The sequence below is a fragment of the Cupressus sempervirens genome, chromosome 4 (assembly GCF_028749045.1).
Source record: "Cupressus sempervirens isolate cs-2001-9-10 chromosome 4, ASM2874904v1, whole genome shotgun sequence".
Taxonomy (NCBI): domain Eukaryota; kingdom Viridiplantae; phylum Streptophyta; class Pinopsida; order Cupressales; family Cupressaceae; genus Cupressus; species Cupressus sempervirens.
Window position 1 is genome coordinate 504,731,797 of NC_143121.1, and position 19,732 is coordinate 504,751,528.

The 19,732-nt window shown below is 35.3% G+C and overlaps 1 protein-coding gene across 1 annotated transcript; it reads left to right on the forward strand.

The window, feature by feature from the left end:
* The first annotated feature begins 438 nt into the window (after window positions 1-438).
* LOC149562148 (2-C-methyl-D-erythritol 2,4-cyclodiphosphate synthase, chloroplastic-like) lies at window positions 439-13,327 on the forward strand. Its single transcript, XM_089825682.1, has 4 exons — window positions 439-603; window positions 691-908; window positions 11,556-11,686; window positions 12,791-13,327. The coding sequence occupies exons 1-4, from the start codon at window positions 455-457 to the stop codon at window positions 13,022-13,024; spliced, it is 732 nt and encodes a 243-aa protein (XP_089681808.1). The 5' UTR covers window positions 439-454; the 3' UTR covers window positions 13,025-13,327.
* The last annotated feature ends 6,405 nt before the right edge of the window (window positions 13,328-19,732 follow it).

Here is a 19,732-nt window from a genome sequence, read left to right on the forward strand (position 1 = left end):
CAACAGGTCTATCAATTCAAAAAAAAGATAAATAAAAAAATAACATTGTGTACTCTTAAGACCAGAAATAAATAAGAAACTAGAAATTGCCTCACCATTTTAAACTTCCTTTTAATTCTTTTATTTTAATTACTAAATAAAAATTTGATAAAACGACCAACTTTCATTAATTGTAGAACTTATGTAATATAGCCCACATGCTAAATAATTTCAACAGCGCCGGCTGGAAATTCTTTATTCATACCAGACGGTCTTGTGCTATGTATTTGGTCAAGTGCCTTCTATGTTTGACTATGATACTTTGAATGCGTCGAAAGATCCTTCGATTTTGGCATTCTCCGGGTGTGTTTCCTACAGAACCAAGACGGACAAGATGCTCTGTTTTTGGCGGTTTCCGGGCTCCTCGCTTACAAAAGCAAGAGTGAATTGCTAAAATGCAGAGAAGAACAAAACCATGGCATCCATAAGGGCTTCAGCCTCTCCTGCTACCACGCTATCGAAAATATCTACCCAGTCGACCTTCAAAGCGGCAGAGAGAGTAAATGTGACCCTGAGTGCGGGTATTCGCAAGCCCTCCAACTTGAAATTCTTATCAATTAAAAGGTACGTTACAGCTTCATCAGATTACGAAGTGTCTCAAACAGATTGTGGGTAATTGATGACTTAATGGATTGTGTATGCATCTTCCAGGGATCGATTAAAACACGAAGATAGGGCATTTACAAGGTTGGCTTCGCCCAGCGGTGCAACTTACAGTTCCACCGAAAGTAGTAACGCTTCACCTGCACCTGTGCTGCCATTCAGAATAGGGCATGGTTTTGATTTGCACCGGCTGGAGCCAAATTTGCCCCTTTTCATTGGAGGAATCAAGATACCCCATGACCGAGGTTGCGAAGCTCATTCTGATGGTAATCTCATCTCAATCACTCTTTTCTGTTTTTTATTGCTCTCATGAACATTTTGCATAATACCCAAGCAGTTATTTCGCTACCTGGGCTCCTCCCTTCGATTCCTTAAATTGCTTCGTGCAAGAGCATACTTATATCATTTTACTACTCTGCATATCTTCGGATTTGTCAGCTTGGAACAGTCTTTATGAATTGCAACTACTCTACCTGCTAGTTTGACGAACATACATATATTTGAAACTGGACAGCTTTGAATAGATTTATTCTATATATATGATTTGTGAAAAAATCTTGTAAATAAGACAATTATACGAACATACGAACTAGAGTTTATAACTTAATCTCATCCCATGAAGCGACTAGACGATAGCTGCTGCTTATAACGTTTAATACCAGTATCTTCTGGAAAGTAAACAAATTCCTTCGAAACATCAAATGCTTCAGACTTGGTCTTTAGAAAGTGGACCCATACCTTTTAAATAAAGTCATCAACGAATGCCATGAAACATGAAATATCGAGAATTTCCAATAGTAACTGTCTCAATCAATCTGCAAAGATCAGAATGATTTAACTCCAAGTCTCCACCTTTTGGAGGCTTTTCAAACTTTCCTAAATCAAACTTCTCTATATGTTGTTTACCCATAACACAGGCTTCACAAATGCCCTTCCTTGTAGTGATGGGTAGAAGACCGTATACTATATTCTGAGCTAACAGCTCCTTTCTCATCTCAAGGTTGATATGGCTAATGCTACAACTGAATTTTTGTAACAGCTCTCGAAGCTAAAGTTTCAGAGGAGTTTGTCCTCATATAAAATAGTTTTCCTTTTACATAACTCATCGTATACCGATTTCCCTTAACTATCAAATAACCAAGAAGTTCCTAGTTTAAAAATAATCTTCATGCTTTTAGCAACGTGTTGACTGATTGAGAATATTTCTCTTTAGTCTTGAAACAAGTAAAACATTATCAATATATGCTTTACCTAGCACTGAGAGGAGCTCTGCCAACTCCTCAAAATGAAGTTCTAAATCATCTCCCAAAGTAGCATTATCCCTTGATTGTTTTGTTACATTTCTCAAGTTCAATATGACCAGTCATGTTATGAGTGGGCATTATAATCAATGGTCTAGGCATCATTTTTATTGACATATTTGGAAGCATTTGCTGAAAATAGTCTATAACTTTCATTGTTGTCTTCAATATTCAAGTGCACCATTGTACCTCCTTGTTTAACCTTTTTCATATCTTTCTTCTTCTTGGAACATTGGCACTTGAAATGACTGCGGTGATTGCAAATTGCAATAATACAAAACCTTTCCTTTTCTATGTTTATCATCTTAGTTACCGGTTCAAGTTCAGTTCGAAATATGGGTTTGAAGAACTGGTTCGCCAGTATGGAAAAATTTTGGAAAGGGTTTTGGGTTTGTTTGGGTTTGTTTGTACAAAAACACGTAAAAATTATATATATGAAGCCTAGAAGCATAGAGTATCATAAAAGCATATGATGTAAACTAAGTTAATCATTTAAACAACAAAAACACCATAGGCATAAACTTTAAACATGTAAGTTGTAATCATAGCATCATGAATAAAGATCATACCATCATATATTTCAATTTTCAAGTTCAACATCAGAGATTCAAAACACTAAAACTTGAAAGTAAATCATGATCCATGAATCATAATAGCAAGTTTAAGTATCATTGTTTCAACTTCAAGTCAACTAATCATAATGCATAAATTTTTAATATTCATCTTCTTCATCTTTTTCTTCTTCTAGTCCTTCCACATTAGTTGACTCAGCAATAGAGCTAAGGTCAATGGGATCAACACCAACAACAATAGTACATGCATCAAAATCTTCAGAGTCTTCAATTGTAAGCCAAGAGTCAGAAATATCCAAGTCCGCCAACTCTTCACCTACATCCCACCTCTTTGTCTCCCCTTCTTTGTATTCTTTAGTCTTGTGTGAGAGGAGACGCAAGTTGTAATGCACAAACACCAAGTTCTCCACTCTTTTTGATTGCAACCTATTGTGCTTCACTGAATGGATGAAAGAATATGTGCTCCAATTTCTCTCTGAAGCGGATGAACTAGCAATCTATGAAGACATGACATGTAAACAATTAAAATAAAATTTAAACTATGTAACGTGAATCTTAGAATGTCTAACAATTTATGAAGACAAAGGAAACTAATAACAATATTTTTAGACAGAGGAAACTAATAACAATTTAAAAAAAATTAAACTTACCTGTGATATTACTTTGATTGCAAGGGGCTGCAACGCTTGAATTCTTTGGCCATGGAGGTACCGCCAACTATGAGCATCCTTCGTAAGCTGATGCCGAAGAGCATCATTACTTAAATTTTTTGTATCCACAAACTGTATGAACTCATCCGTAATCAAATCTTGCATTTCATCATTAGGAAAGAGTCTTTCAAATTCTGCCTTGTATCCATTAGACACTTCTATGTCTCTATAGAGTGGTAGCCTTCTTGGTAGATCAATATAATGGGTGCTATAGTATTTGGGTGTCAATGCATAGGCAAACAAATGTAGAGGAGTGGTCATTTTGTTCCATCTTTCTATAACAATTGCTCGCAATTGTTTGAAGAAAGTCTCTCGAGGATCTTGTTCCTTTTCATTTACAATATGCTTGATCTTCTCAAGCATTGAGTGTATGCCATCATAGATCTCTCCAAGGCAAGGCCTATCCATGTCTGCGTACCTAAGCATGACCATAATGGGTGCGGTAAGATGAATGAGATATTCCACATGTTCCCACCAATTTTCATCCAATATCCTCTTTCTTATTTTGGTTGCCCTCTCAGTACTGCTTTGCCTCCATATAGCCCAATTGTTGCTGGTTACCATATTGGTAAGTGCCTCTTTCACTTGCATAAGTCATCTTGAGACTATTACATTCGATGGAAAATGTGTCTCAACAACCTGTAACATTCGAGACTATTATATTTGATGCAAAATGTGTGTCAGCAACCTGTAACATAAAATAGAGCAAGAACAATACAGATTGTTAGATACATACTTGATAAAAAGAATACATATCATTACATAATAAAAAAATCAGAAATTGTAAGATACTATTGCTAAACCCCGCCCTTTTCGGTAAATCTATCTATACCTTTTTTAAATTAACTTGAGTTCAAGTTTACTTACCTTCAGCAACTCCAAACGTGAGAACATTCCGAATATCCCTTGAGTCATGTGGTGGTTTGTGATGAACATTTAGATGTCCTCAGCTTTTATATACATCTCTTTGATCCACTGAATACTCTTCCCAATCTTTTGTAGCATAAGATTGAATGAATGAACTACATAAGGTGGCTAAAAAATATGTTGGTATCTCTCTTCAACCAACAAACCAATAGCTCTACAATTCTTTGTGTTGTCTGTTATGACTTCAACAACGTTTCTTGCACCCACTTGTTTAATGGCCTCAATTAGGATACTAGCAGTGAATGACCCATCTTTTACTTGCCCCTCAAAATCCACTGCTTTCAAAAACATTGCCCCTTTAGGGGGACACTGCCAGAACATTGATCAATGGGCGATTTCTAGCATCTTTCCACCAGTCTAAAACAATTGTTATCCCTAGCTCAATCCATGAATCCTTGATGGGCTTCAATTGCTCATCAATCAACTTGACCTCGTCATTCAACAAGGTGGTTCATACTCTCTCAAAACTGGGACCTCAATACCCTATAGGCTCTTTATTAGCACTTCTCAACATCTGTTTGAAATATGGAGAGCAAACAAAATTAAAAGACAACCCATTTGCATACAAGCATCTTGCCGCATCAATGTCAGTAATTTCCCTACTCTAATTTTGAAATGTAGTCTCAAGTGGTCCCTTTCTTTTGTGTTGAATGGGTGCTTCATTTTGAGAATCAGGGGCAGCTGAGGTAGTATTGAAGGGGTGATTTTCTATCACAACATCTAAGGTGGATTTCATTCCCTTTGTTCTTTTCTTATTCTTATTACCATCAATGGCATTTTGTCTAAGTTCATCTCTCTCTTCAGCTTGCTCATGCTCTTCAATATATTATAATACTACTGAGTGTGGCACAGGTGCATTTTTTTTTTCCAGGACACTTCTTCACTCCTCTCCCAAGGTATCCACACAAATGACCCACCACACGATAATATGAACTATTTCTTTCTACATCACAACCCTGACATTTCCAATGGAAGCCACCATCTCCTGGAAGAGGTTCTAGAATATCCACATACTTCCACAAAGGATAATTAAATGGGAGTTCTATTCTTTGTGGGATATTGGCATTGCCTACTGAGGAAGATGTAGATCCCTTTGAAGCTCCTTTTCCTATGATAAGAAATTGTGTACATATTGACATATTGATATTGTTATTGAGAATAAAATTTTAGCCTTTTTAAAACATTGAAACAAAAGAAAAATAGAACAAGAACTTACCTCTTCCTGACATTGTAAGCTTGCAAAGATGTAGCAATGAGACACAAATATTTCAATATAGATAGCAATCCAGTCTTCCATCTCCACCTTGCACAAACTTATTTTGCTCAATCACCTATGTGCTCACAAAATCACCTATTTGCACTCCACAAATGATGTTAGAAGCCAAAATAACCTACTTACATTCACTTTTTAGGGCAACCATAACTCAAAAAATATAAAATTTGTTATAAAAAACAACTTGAAAGTCACCTGTCTGTAGAAATTCGCCCAAATTTGTCCCAAATTCAATCTGGGCTGCCAAAATTTGCCCAGGTTCAAATTCTGGGCTGCGGGTTCAAACCAGCCTAGGGAAAATCGAACCCTGATTGAACTTGGGTCGAACTAGACCAGTATTTCAAACTGGTTCGAACCTAGGCAGGGTTCTTGGGCCAAAACGGTGAACCCAGGTAACTAAGTTTATCATTATCCATAATAGGATGTATTTTTCATTCAATCTTCTAGCCCTTGAACTTAAAAGAAAAAATATTTGCTATATTATTTTCATCATTTCTATTGAGCACATGTTCATGTTGAAAAGGTATACCCTCCAAATTATTGAATTTCAAAGTTGCCAATTGTTCACTCGATGTGAGTGTAGACATTGAATTCCCAAACAACATTGACAAACCATTAAGAGTTATGGAGATCGATCTTTATCAATAATAGTCCCATTTTCATTAGTAAAATGATTTAAAGTATCCTTGTTTGGAGCAAGGGCTCAAGTACAGTCGTATTTTCATTTCGGTGAAAACAATGAGAGACTCAATTATCAACCTGTCCATTTTGAGATTGCATAATTAAGTTTGAAGCATGTGTACTCTTAGTACATTTTTTGCTCAAAGATTGAGGTGATTGTATCCAAAGATCCCTTTTGGGTTGTATTTTGCACATTTTTTATTATTCCAACACCAATAGACAAGTTTGTCAATGCTAGTGGTTGTAGAGATTTCTTGTCAAATTTTTCTTGTAGACAAAAGATTGCGGGATGTCTTGTTGTAATGTAATTTATTGGCAATGGAGGTCATATCCAATGATGCTTCTCATCTATTGATGTCATTCTCCATAATTGTCAGCACCGGTCGACTTAGTAGGGACGACATTCACTATATTATTTGCCATTATGTGATTTTTTCAAAAAAAATTAGAGACAAAAATGCTACCCAACCCAAAATTATTCTGAATTTTATTATTAAGACAAGTCTCTGATAATAGCTTCTCCCTGATTTAATATATATTTTTAGTTACCGGTCCTCTCCTTAAGGATCCTACACCCATAACCAACTATGACTGGCTCCAAAGTGGCTTAGGAGTAGATAGGGATGCTCCCTACGTTTTCATAGACATTTCCAAACACTCCTGCGAATTTATAAAAGTTTAAAATGTCAAAAATTGATTCAAAAAATTTAGTCTTTTAAAAAGATAGAAACAACCCTAAAATAAACGATGACCCAAAACATGCCCTTTATGATTGTTGTTTGACACCACAACCCTATTTTACACACATATTTGTATCAAATGTATATACAATTTTAAATATTTTTTCAGTTTTTTACACATATATTATACACTTTTACCATACCCATGAAAAAATAGCCATACTAGCATACCTAAGTTCTATTCTTGAACCCATACTCACCCGTGTACTATAACTGCAACTTAGATATTTATTGATACTAAAGCTTTATATTTCAACACGTGGCTTCTCTCTAATTTGAATCACAAGTTTGCTTCCTTCGATTATAAGCTTATATTAGTGCTGCCTAGTAATACAAAATCTGTTGTAGGAAAAATATCTCACTGCCTTTTAAATTTAGGAATGATCTCTTTAATAAATGTAACCTTGGACTGTTGAAATCGAAGATCTTTGAATAGCTTTGCTACATATATAATTTATGGACCAAACAAATCCTTAAATTAGGCAAAATATATGAACATGCATGCCTCAACATGATAGCTGTGTCTTTATGTAATTGATGGTTGAGGAGTATTACTAAATACAGTTTATATGGCCAACACATTTATACACTTATTTTAAGGAGGTTACTCAAGGTGGTGTTATTTAGTTATTTTAAGCCTAGAGAGTATTTTGTTAGTGGCCCTAATACATCATGTTCTACTTGGAAAATATGCCAAAAGATGCAGTGATAATGGCTGAATACAAAATGGTTTTCTGTATCTCTCCTACTGCAACAAGAAATGCTGGCAGTAAAGTTTTTAGAAAAATCCCATTTCTTCTTGATTGCCATTAGCAGAAAAACGCCCCAAAACTGTACATGTACTGGAAACATTCAGCACTCCTTTCTGGTGCCCATGAAGCAGCAGGGCAGTGCACCCCCTTAGCTAATTTTTCTAACTTGCCCTCCTCAATTGTTTTAGAATTTTTTATTATTATTGTATTTAATATTTAAATATGGCTCTTTAGTAACTAAATTTTGGAGATGAATTTTGATAGGAAATATAAATGGTAGGTAAGACAATATGCGGAGCCATTGGTCCACATAATTTCAGCTTCCTTCTCATTTTCATTTGTACTTTCAAAGCTTGACCCACAGCTACTCCACTATTCTTGGACAAGATTCTAAATTATACTTGTGTTAATTTGAAAATAATATGGGACAACCCAAGCCTTAAAACATTACAAACCTGGGAAAGATATAATAGCTTCTAAAGTAGGGTTCAAACCTGGCTAAACCTTTTCACATTAGAATGAGGAGTTAACTTTAGCTTAAGGTGCCATATTTTTTTGTTCCACTGTGAGCCAAGCATCAGATAAACTCTAAGTTACCAGTGCGCTCGGGCTTGGCCCGGATGCTGGTGCTGTTGCGCACGGATGTGCAGATGCACCTGGGTTCTGCACCAGTGCTCTCTTGATCCAAATGCTCGTCCCTCATTTCAGGATAAAGTTGTTCCTTTCATAATATTTACTGGGTGTGATTGCTGAGATAGTTATACCAGTGAGCAAGTTTAAGATTGGAACTACAGTTATTGGAGAAGGAACAATATTGTTCCTAACTTTCAAGAATACCAGCGAGCATGTTTAAAAAACAATCTGAGTATGATAACTCAGATAGTTATCTGAATAAGCATTGTGAGTGCGGCTGATTTCTAGAAATAATGTTTTAATCACACAGAATTATAGTAAATATATATTATATATATATTTTAAATAAATTATATATATATATATATATATATAAACACATCCAAAATCTCAAAAAAAAATCACACATCGGTCCATCAGAACCCCACACCAGCGTCAGAACAGAACCAGAATTGGTAGCTTAGGATAAACGTTAAGAAGGATTTTCAAAAGATGGATATACTGAAGGAGAGTTATCTGATGAATTTTGCATTGGATACCTAGAAGGAGGATGCACATCAACACTTTTGTAAGGAGAAGACATGGCCATGGGCAGGGACCACCCAATCACAAGAGCTATGGATGCCTTGAGAGTGGAAGTTGAAGGAGCATTTGAACATTCAAAAGAGATATTGGCTAAGGAGGCTCTAGAGAGATCATCCTCACTGCAATCAGAATTGATCACTCGGTTCCAAAGTTCTGCCTCTTTCCATCAAGTTGTCTAGCTTTAGGGAGGCATGGTGATGAGCCATGAGAGAAAGCTTTGGACAGTTTGCAACCAGGCGGCTCATGGAAAAACACAATTTGCATCTATGGGAAACTCCATAATGAAATTGTTTCTTACATATCTTGTTCCCAATTTTTTCTTTTTTAAACTCATAAGATGTTGGAGGTGACAAGGGGGACCTTGTCTCCATTCAACGTATTTAATTTGGAAGTCATATAAAGCCACTTGATCAATTGAAGTCAACATAGAAGCCACATAGATGCCACTTTGGGAGATTCAAACATGGATCTCCAACATGAGAACCTTATGACTTTGTTATTGGAGCACAAAGCTATTGACCTTCCTGTTCCCAACTTTTAAACCAATATTTTATTACAATTTCTTTGATAAATCAGTCCCAAAAGACAATCAACAGACTAAAACTAAAGAGGAAGGAGGAAGTTTCAGAAGCTTCAAACAAACCATACAAAAATAGAAAGATTTGGTAAGAGGATTGAAATCTGAGTGCCATGGTTTTAAACCCAAGAAAGCCTTATCCTAGAGTCACGGTTTCCCTAATCTGAAGGTGATCTTCCGATTATCTGGAACCATCATTTCATATATGAGCAGATAATAAAACCCAATTTCAACAAAGGTTTCCAGTGGAGCATCAAGCAGCTACGGAGTTTACTCAAACTAGGCCAAAAGTATTGATATTTGCAAATACAAGTTACTTGTTTCTGCTACTCGATTCCATCTTAGTCACCTCATTCACAATAACCACTGTTTGAGTTTGCTTGGAACTGATCTCCTACAGCCACAAGCTTTGTATTTGTTTTATGCTTTACCTCCTTGCAATCCTTGACAAACCCAGTGGAAGAGTGAAGAACTGAAGAATTTGTCCCATCACTGGAACAATTGTTACAAAACCTAGGTTTGATATTTTCAAGGGTTCTGTCTCATTAAAGGTCATTGGAGGAGAGGCGTGCAGAGGACCTTGAAAATTCAGTCACGGCCACATCATCAAATCCCACAATGAAGAGTTAATCAATCTGTAGTGCCAAAAACTGATATCTTCTACCTTGTACATAGAACGTCTTTTCTGTACCCAATTACTGCTTATTACAGAGCACAGGAGAGCAATTCTCCTTCTCTGGAGCTTTGGAATTCATTCTCTGCCCATGTGCTAAGTTTTGAAGAACATACTTGCTGGTAGGTAAACAGAAAATTTCAGAAGCACAGGAGAATTGTAGGAGTGATGTCCTCCTTGACAATTTTTTTTTTTAATAATGTGTTGTATATTTTATACAAAAGGTTTATAAATTTAAAAGGTAAAGCTAGACTTTTAGATCACAGCCAAGCAAGAAGCATGTTTGGTGTAGGTTGCTTATGCAAGCATTCTACAATGGACTTGTTTTTCCATTCGCCATACATTGTATTGAGGTGTACAACCTTAATGTCCCCAAGATTTAAATTTGTAACCTTGATTATGAATCATGCATGCTTTAACATCAGACGAGTTCAGGTTGTATGCATGCAGCATCCCTGCTATGATTTGACCAGTTGTCAATGCACTTGATGGAATGTTTTACAGTGATATTAGTGGAAATAGAAAATGTTTCTGCAGTATCAAAGTTGTTTGGACTAAAAACATGATGGATGCAAGTATGGTGTGATTTAAAACAGTTTATAATGTCATGGTATTGCATGTCTCCCAACTCGTGGCATTGGTGATTTAGTTGTAATCAATGAACATTCTGCAGTATCAAAGCTGTTTGGATTAATAACATGATGGATGCATCATGCAAGTATGGTGTGATTCAAAACAGTTTGTAATGTCATGGTATTTCATGTCTCCCAACTCATGGCATTGGTGATTTAGTTAGTTGTTGCTTTACAGGTTATAATCACAGTTTATTCTTTGAAGTAAAATTATAAAATCATTATTCCATCTGGCACTGAATCAGTTTCTGATATGGATGAATTCATCATGAATTATCATCTGTTAGATGCCATCTCTACACATTATGCAAAGACTTTTCCCCTGTGAATCCCTTCAACCAGAAAACTCTAGCGGCAACTGATTTTTGTTTTAGGGTATCCCTCTGCATTACCATATGCTAATTTCATGGTGTCTATAATATGCCGATGCTTTCTCTATGTAATTCTAGTTTAGTTTTGTTCTATTTTAATTATTGTTTCAAGAATGTGTAAAATTTGCTGGCATGTAATCTGGCATACATGAGGTGAGTTAGTTCAGTGGCTACTAAATATAATTTCCCACTTTGCCTTCCCATTTTGCAACCAGAGGTGGAGAAGTGGGCTTATAGTTATGTGCAAGGCAGAATCCATAATTCTTACCTTTTTTGTACATTCTTATACAATTTTGGTATGGTTACCTTCCTTCAATGATTTCTAGAAACAACTTAAAAGTGAATGTTATATTCTAATGGATGAACACAATTATTTTTCTTTCATTGCATATACAGATCCATTTGGTGCTTTAGATCGCTTAGCAAGAGGCCAGTTAACACAGTGTAAAAGAATTGACCTGGGGAACTTTTCTGTTTTGTTTGTAGGTGATGTCTTGCTTCATTGTGTCGTGGATGCAATTCTAGGGGCATTGGCCCTTCCAGACATTGGACAGATTTTCCCTGATAATGATCCAAAGTGGAAGGGGGCACCATCTTCAGTGTTCGTAAAAGAAGCGGTATAATTCATAATCCAATTCTGTCCTTTAAATTCCAAAGATTGATTCAAATAGTAAAACAAGCCTGCTAAGTCTTTTTAAGGCACTTTCATTCTGTGATATTCCATGTCACTATTGGCTTAAGATCCTATTTTTGGTGTGCACTTTATGAACTTCTTATTGGGAATTGGTGCATGATACTCTGTAATCATTTGAGGAGATTTGAAACTAAAACAGGTTTCATTGATGTAAATGTGAACTTATTTTTGAACATTAGAGAATTCATTAGTTTCCCCCCTCTATGAAACCTGTTTAGAAACACTTAAACAAAATGTTGTGCATAAAATCACTGCTGATACTTGGCCAATTGTGAATGTTCGTAAAAGAAATAGTTAACCATGTCGAGCCATATCTAATTTATGGTTTTTCTGCTAAGGACATCTGGCTTTATTAAGTTTTTAAGGTTGAAAGAACTACTATTTTTGTTGTGAGCTAGAAGCTTTTTAATTTTGTTTACTTCTGTTTTTTATTAAGCCTGTACGAGTTGACTTTTTGCATCTTCAAAGAAAGCTTCTGTTTAAGTGCAAAGTTTTGGGTACCAACTTTAGTCTTTTGTTTCCGATGAACACTTTCTTGTTTGCATGCAATAGAGACATATCTTCTTTAAGATTTGGTTTCTTTCTATGATTTTGTATTATCCATGGGAAGCATGTACCGATATCTATATTGGTTCTTTACAAATTAGTTTATTTTTTGGGGAACAAAATGGTATTCTCATCTTTTCTTAGATTAACTGAATTCATGCTTTTTATGCTTATTTACACTACTCAATGAATACAGTATCAAGATAAAGTCTCAAACTATTGTTTTTCGGAAATATATATTTTTTGTATCAACTTTGTATTTTTAAGAGAGGAAATTATGATGAAATATGTTTAATCAAACTGAAGTTTTACATCTTTCATGAATCCCATCTTTTGTGATTTGGACACAAACAGCTTAAGGTTACTCTGACCAAAGTAGTTGCTTCTCGTGATGACATAAAAGGTAGACTTGTCGTGTAGGTTCTACTGTTTTAATCTAATGAATTGTATGTCTCTAACTTGTTTCTTATTATATGTACAGGTTAGACTTATGCATGAGGCAGGATATGAGCTTGGCAACTTGGATGCAACATTGATTTTGGAAAGGCCAAAATTAAGCCCTCATAAAGGTGTAATACAAGCCAACCTTTGTGCGTTGCTTGGAGCTTCTTCTTCTGTTATTAATATTAAGGCTAAGACACATGAGAAAGTTGACAGTCTTGGGGAGAACCGTAGTATTGGTGCTCATACAGTCGTGCTTCTTTTGAAAAAGTGATTATATTTGCATCTTCAAGTAGATCATGGAAACTGGTTGTAAAAGAAGCTTTTGGGAAGAGCAGCTTGTTGCCCTGGCATTGAAAATAGTTCCAGGCACAAATAGTCAAACATCTTCCCTTCCCCAAGAAAACAATGGCAACTTCTATTTGCTATCCAATCTATTGCTGTTATTGGCACGGTGATAAGATTTTTAATTTTTTTTAATAATTCTAAATTGCCTTGGATAGATGATACGTGGTTATCATCTGTGATATTTGTTAATTTCCAATCCACTTAATACAGTGCATATGCATATGATGGATCTCTCTCTCTCTCTCTCTCTCTCTCTCTGTGCCAGTGTGCACCCATTTCTTCACCCCCACTATCATCCCTCTCCCTCTTTCTGTTCTTTAGGTCTCTATGTATCTTTAGATTAGCAATATTGATCTTTATCATTCCTCTCCCTCTTTCTGTTCTTTAGGTCTCTATATATCTTTAGATTAGCAATATTGATCTTTATTTATTGGTGTTTTAGTCTCTATATAATTCAGATAGGTAATTTAAACACTGATAGAGATGCTTTGCTAATGGTTTATTATTGGGACACATGGAGTATGTGTGGGGTATATTTCTCAAGCTGCTGTTTTTATTTTCCTGCCAAAGAGGGCAGACCAGGGTTCTGGCACATGAAGTCTGCAGTCTGATAAAAGTTCGGTCAGGTGTTTGAAATACCCAACAAATTAACAAATCTTTGGTGATTCTGCTCTCTGGATTCACTGAGTTGTCCTATGTGTGACTTGTTGAAGTTTTCGTATTCGATTAAATATATCTGCATTTATGTTCCATTTTGATTAACTATATTTACTTTTGCAGAAAGGCAAACTCAAGCATCTACTGTTCTTTATCAGATTCAATCAAGATCTGAAGCTTTTATGGTTCAAGGATGAACTCCTAATCCCCGAAATCATAGTACCCTTTCATGATGATAAACATGTATGGCTCCATTCCCCAAGAAATCCACCTCTACTCTTATGGACTAAATACAACATCAGGAATGCAAATTTGAAAATACCTATAGTTGAATTCAAGAACTTTGATTTTTTGAAGATTGAAATCTATTTTTTATTAACAGCTAAATTACTTCAAAAACAGCAGAATTATTTGATGAAATAACCCTGGGGTGCATGGAGTGGGATTGATAAAGTTATGATTTTGCAATTCACCGTGCTGTCTAAAGAAGTATGAAATGGCCCAAGATTAAATTATACCCGATTCTAACATCCAACAATAAGAAATATCATCAAGAAAATCCAGTGAGTATGAAATGGTTGGGATTAATTTAAACTGTATTCTAATATCCAACAATAAAATGCAAATTAAACCTTTTCACCTAGGATGAATGCCCTTTTCTACAAGCGGCTCTAACCAGTTCATCAGCCAACACCATATGCTGATGATGTCACATAGAAGCATGGTGTCACAGGGTAAGGATACAAAATGAAATATGGACTACCTGGCCATCGTAAAAAGTATAACCTTTATATGTGTTTCCTTTGAAAAGTATTTACTTTAGGCACACTATAGAGAATTTATTTCTTCAAACGTTGGATACTTAGATATTTCTGAGTCCATATTTCAAGATCAAACACGTGAATGTATATGTGGGTTATAAAGGAATATTATATTAGACATTTCTATAAGATAACAAAACCAGGAAATTATAATCTTTACCCCTATGAACTATTTGGGCTCTAATCCCCTTATCTATAGTTTGAGATTGGTATTTTGTCCGGATGAAATTGGAAATCTTCAAAGTAGTTTCAGATACTCGAGTAGGCTTTGAATCAGACAACACTTGGAGTTAATGGTAGCACACATAGGCATGAGGTGTTATGCTCTAGAGAACTTTATTAGTCACATAGCCACCATCACAATGATATCTGACGGTGAACTGTGGCTAACATTCAAGTGGATGAGAGATAAATATGTTGGAGTTAACTACAAACAGAAATAACAATTACATGCAAATATAACCAGTATCAGAAAATAGTAAATTGCACAAAAGAGAATACAAGACAAAAGGATTTAACATGGTTCACCTAATCCTTGGGCTACGTCCACCAACAAAAAAATTAATATTATTATTATCCAGTGATTACAATCCCCAATCCCTTACAACTCAATACCATCGTAAGAAGCTACAATATCATCGTACATTATGAAATCTTGAACCTTAAGTCATTTTATACAAGTTTTTTTTGCTTACAAAAATTAGGGTTAGAAAAAGTCACCCAATAGAAAAAATAGCAGTCAACGCCTTTTACAATAGTAGAGTCATTTTTGGTTTTGGGAGTTCTGCCCCCAAAAATCTTCGTAGGGGCGTTGCCCTTCGACCGCACCTTGTACTGCGATAGGGAGCGCACTTGGAGCATTGCCCCAAGACCTCGCAAGGGACATTGCCCCCGGACCCTGTCTTGGATGCACTGTCTCTAAATCTCGTAGAAATAATTTGGAGAGAAACTGCCCCGAATAAACCTCGCAGTTTGATTAGGCTCTACATTACAACAATCTCCCACTTGGAGATTGATCAAACTGCACAACGATAACCTCTCACTTGGAGATTAATCATAACACTGCAAAACCAGTGGCTCCCACTAGAATATCAAACCAACCTAGAGTTTGTTATTCTTTTATTATGTTCAATTTAGAAGACCAATCGAAGCTGAAGAAGAGTTTAGCTTCTCCCTTGTTACTGCCTTGGTAAACATATATGTTGGATTATCATCTGTATGTATCTTCTTCAACTATAATTGTCCATCATCCAAAATTGACCGAATGAAATGATACCATAATTGTATGTGTTTTATCTTTGAATGTAGAGCAAGATTCTTCACAAGATAAATGACACTCTAGCTATTCATGAACAAATAATTATCCCTTTGTGGGTGTCCCAATTCTTCTTTGAAGAACTGAAGTCATATCATCTCCTTCCCTTTGTAGCAACAACATACTCTGCTTATATAGTGGATAAAGCATTCACCTTCTCTAACCGAGAAACCTAGTTCATTATTGCCCCACCAACATTAAATACATAACCTTTAGTACTCTGTCTAGTATCAATATCCCCTGCCAACGCTAAATCAACACAACCCTATAAATCAATAGTACAATGCCCAAAATGTAAACACTTACTAGATGTTTCTTTCAAATATCTGAGAGTTCATTTCACTGCATTCTAATGCTCAATTCTAGGATGGCTTATATACTTGCTAACAACTCCTACTGCGTGTGCAATATCTGACCTAGTACATACCATGACATAAATCAAACTTCCTATAGCTGAAGTATAGGGTACCTTGGACATTTTTTTCCTTCTTTTCCTATGTCCTGTGACCCATCTCCTTAGTCAATTTTAAATGACCAGCTAAAGGTGTGCTAACAACTTTAGCATTCTCCATAGAGAAACGTTGCAACACTTCACAATATAATCAGCCTAAGATAAAGTCTATCTCTACAAATCTTCATACCAAGGATTTGTTTTGCTGCCCCTAAATCCTTCATAGCAAATGAATGTGTTAATTGTCGTTTCAACCCCTTAATGTGATCCGTGTTAGACCCAACTACAAGCATATCATCAACATATATACATAAAATAATGTAGCTGTCATAATCTAACCTCTTAAAATAAACATCATGGTTAGAATGACACCAAGTGTGACCATGATAATGCATAAAACTGTCAAATTTAAGATACCATTGCCGAGGTGCTTGCTTCAAGTCATATAAACTTTTCTTCAATTTGCACACTAAGTTTTCCTTACCTTTGACCTCAAATCCCTATGGTTGTACCAAATATATCTCTTCATCCAAATCACCATGAAAAAAGGTTGTTCTAACATCAAGCTACTCCAAATTCAAAATTTCAGTACCCACATTACTTAAAACAATATGAATAGAAGTTATTTTAACAACATGAGAGAATATCTCATCAAAATCAATACCATTTTTATGTGCAAATCCTTTTACAACTAACTCAGCTTTAAATCTTTTCTTACCTCCATCCTCTTCTTTCAACATGTAAACCCATTTATTTTGTTAAACCTTTTTACCTGTAGGCAACTTGTATAAATTCTAATTCTAATTTTTCAGTAAGGAGTCCATTTCTTCTGTCATCGCATACTCTCATTGAATCTTAGTATACACCTACACAACTTCATCGTAACATTCAAGTTCACTAGCATCAGTAAGTAAAATAGAGTACAAAGAGGGAGAATATCTTTCTACAGGTCTACTTTGCCTTGTTGACCATCTAACATTCATTGGGGTGTGTAGTATTTGTTGTTCCAGAGCATGAGGGACTGCTAAAACATCTTTCTTTTGAGGATCATCTGTCACTACATAATCATTTTATTTTGCTCATGTTGTTGCAATAAATATTTGTACAACACTTTCTCATTGAATATGACATCCCTGCTTCTTACAATTTTATGATTTTTAAAATCTCAAAGCTTATAACCAAATTCTCAATGCCATATTCAATAAATATACATTTCTTTGACTTAGCTTTCAGTTTGGTTCTATTTTCAAAATCTATATGTGCAAATGCTTCACAATCGAAGGTTTTGAAAAAAGAATAACTCACTTTCTTACCAATCCGTACTTCCTTTGGACTACCACAACCTAAAGGAGTAGAGGGACCTCTATTGATCAAAATATATGACAATATTGACAACCTCAACCCACATGTTTAAGGGCAGCCCAACATGCAATCTTGTACTACTTGCACACTCCATTTTTGTCCTATTCATGTGTTTAACCACTCCATTTTCTTGTTGAGTCTTTGGAATAGTTTTCTATCTACGAACACATTAGAGGAACAATAGTCTTTAAATTCTTTGTTGCAATACTCACCACCATTACCGGATCCAAGACATTTCAATCTCTTAGCAGTCTCATTTTCAACCACACATTTTCATTCACTAAAAGTTTGAAATACATCAAATTTATGCCTAAGGAAATAAACTCATACTTTTTTAGTTGCATCATAAATAATTATAACATAATAATGAGAGCCACCAAGGGAAGATACTTAAGTTGGTCCTTATACTTATGTATTGACAAGCTCTAATTTCTCATTTTTGTTTTCCTTCCCACTCTTCACAAAATTCACTCTCTTTTGTTTTCTATACACACGACTTTCACAGAAATCTACATTGACACATTTTAGACCTAGTAAAACTTTCTTTGAATGAAATAATTTCATGCATTTCTCACTCATGTGTCTAATTTTGTTTTGCCATAGCAGTGTATCAAAATCTACAACAACTATTTGCTTTCCCTGGTCAACCACAACAAGTGTTCCTAAACATTCATTTTTCTGTAAAAAAAAATAAAGTAGAAGGAACAATATAACCTATACAGAGGTATAAGGTGTCTATTTTCACACCTTTTGAAACCTTTTAATTTTTATAATTAACCCTCATCACCAAGTTGTCATGTTGAAATGAGATTGTTATTCAATTTTGGAACATGTCTTACCTCATGTAATAGCCAATGATTTACATTCTGCAACTTAATCTTTTTCTTTTCCAAAATTTTGACAGGTTTCATTATCCTCCAAATAAACAAGCCCAAAATCCCCTTGGACATAATCAATAAAATAACCTCTATGGGGTGTAGCATGAAATGAAGTCCCAAAATCTAAAACTCAAGAATTATCAACACTTTCTAAAAAAAGAAGCAAGACATCCTCTTCGGATTTGTTACTTACCACATGTACCACCTTGTTCTCTTCTGGTTTATCTCCTTCATTATTCTTTCAAGTCCAACTATCTTTCTTCTTATACCCTGATTTTCCATAGTACCAAATCTCTTGGTCCTCTGGATTGAGACCTACCCCACTTTGATTTTCCTCTTGATTTTCTACGATTTCCATAGTTACTTCCTCGTTCAATTGTTCTACCTCTTCTTTGTGCATTCAAAACACTTCTTGATGTAGATCCACATGAGGTTTTCCTACGAATTTCCTCACTCAGAATAACACCAATCATATCATCAAATTTTAGGGTATTAGATCCAGAAAGAAGAAATACTCACCACCATTAACAAGCCATTCCAACTTTTAAGTAAAGAACACAAAATTAAGAAAGCCCTAATTTCATTATCGAAATTAACATTTACAGAAGACACATGAGTAATAATTGTATTAAACTCATTTAAATGATCTGCAATATATTCACCTCCTGTCATCTTCATATTAAATAAACACTTCATAAGAAGTACATCATTTGAAGCAAAGGGCTTTTCATACAATTTCGCTAGGGTTTGCATCAACTCTTCCATTGTCTTTGCTTTTGTAATATTAAATGTCATCGATTGTGCCACATATAATCGAATACTTCCAAGTGTCTTTCTATCCAATTTTTCCCACTCCTCATCTATCAATGTTCCCTGTTTCTTGGCTTCTCCTCCAATGGCCACCATAAATCCTTCTGATAAAGTTAGTCCTCCATTTGCATTCTCTATAACTAAAAGTTTTGCCTATTAAACTTCTCAACCTTCAGCTTACCCTTATCTTCCATTTCTCTCACTTAATCATGAGACTTTCTTGTAGAGGATAGCTAAAAAAAATGATGATATTATGGCTTTGATATCACTTGTTGGGATTAACCACATACAAAAATAACAATTACATGAAAATATAACCAATATCAAAAAATATTAAACC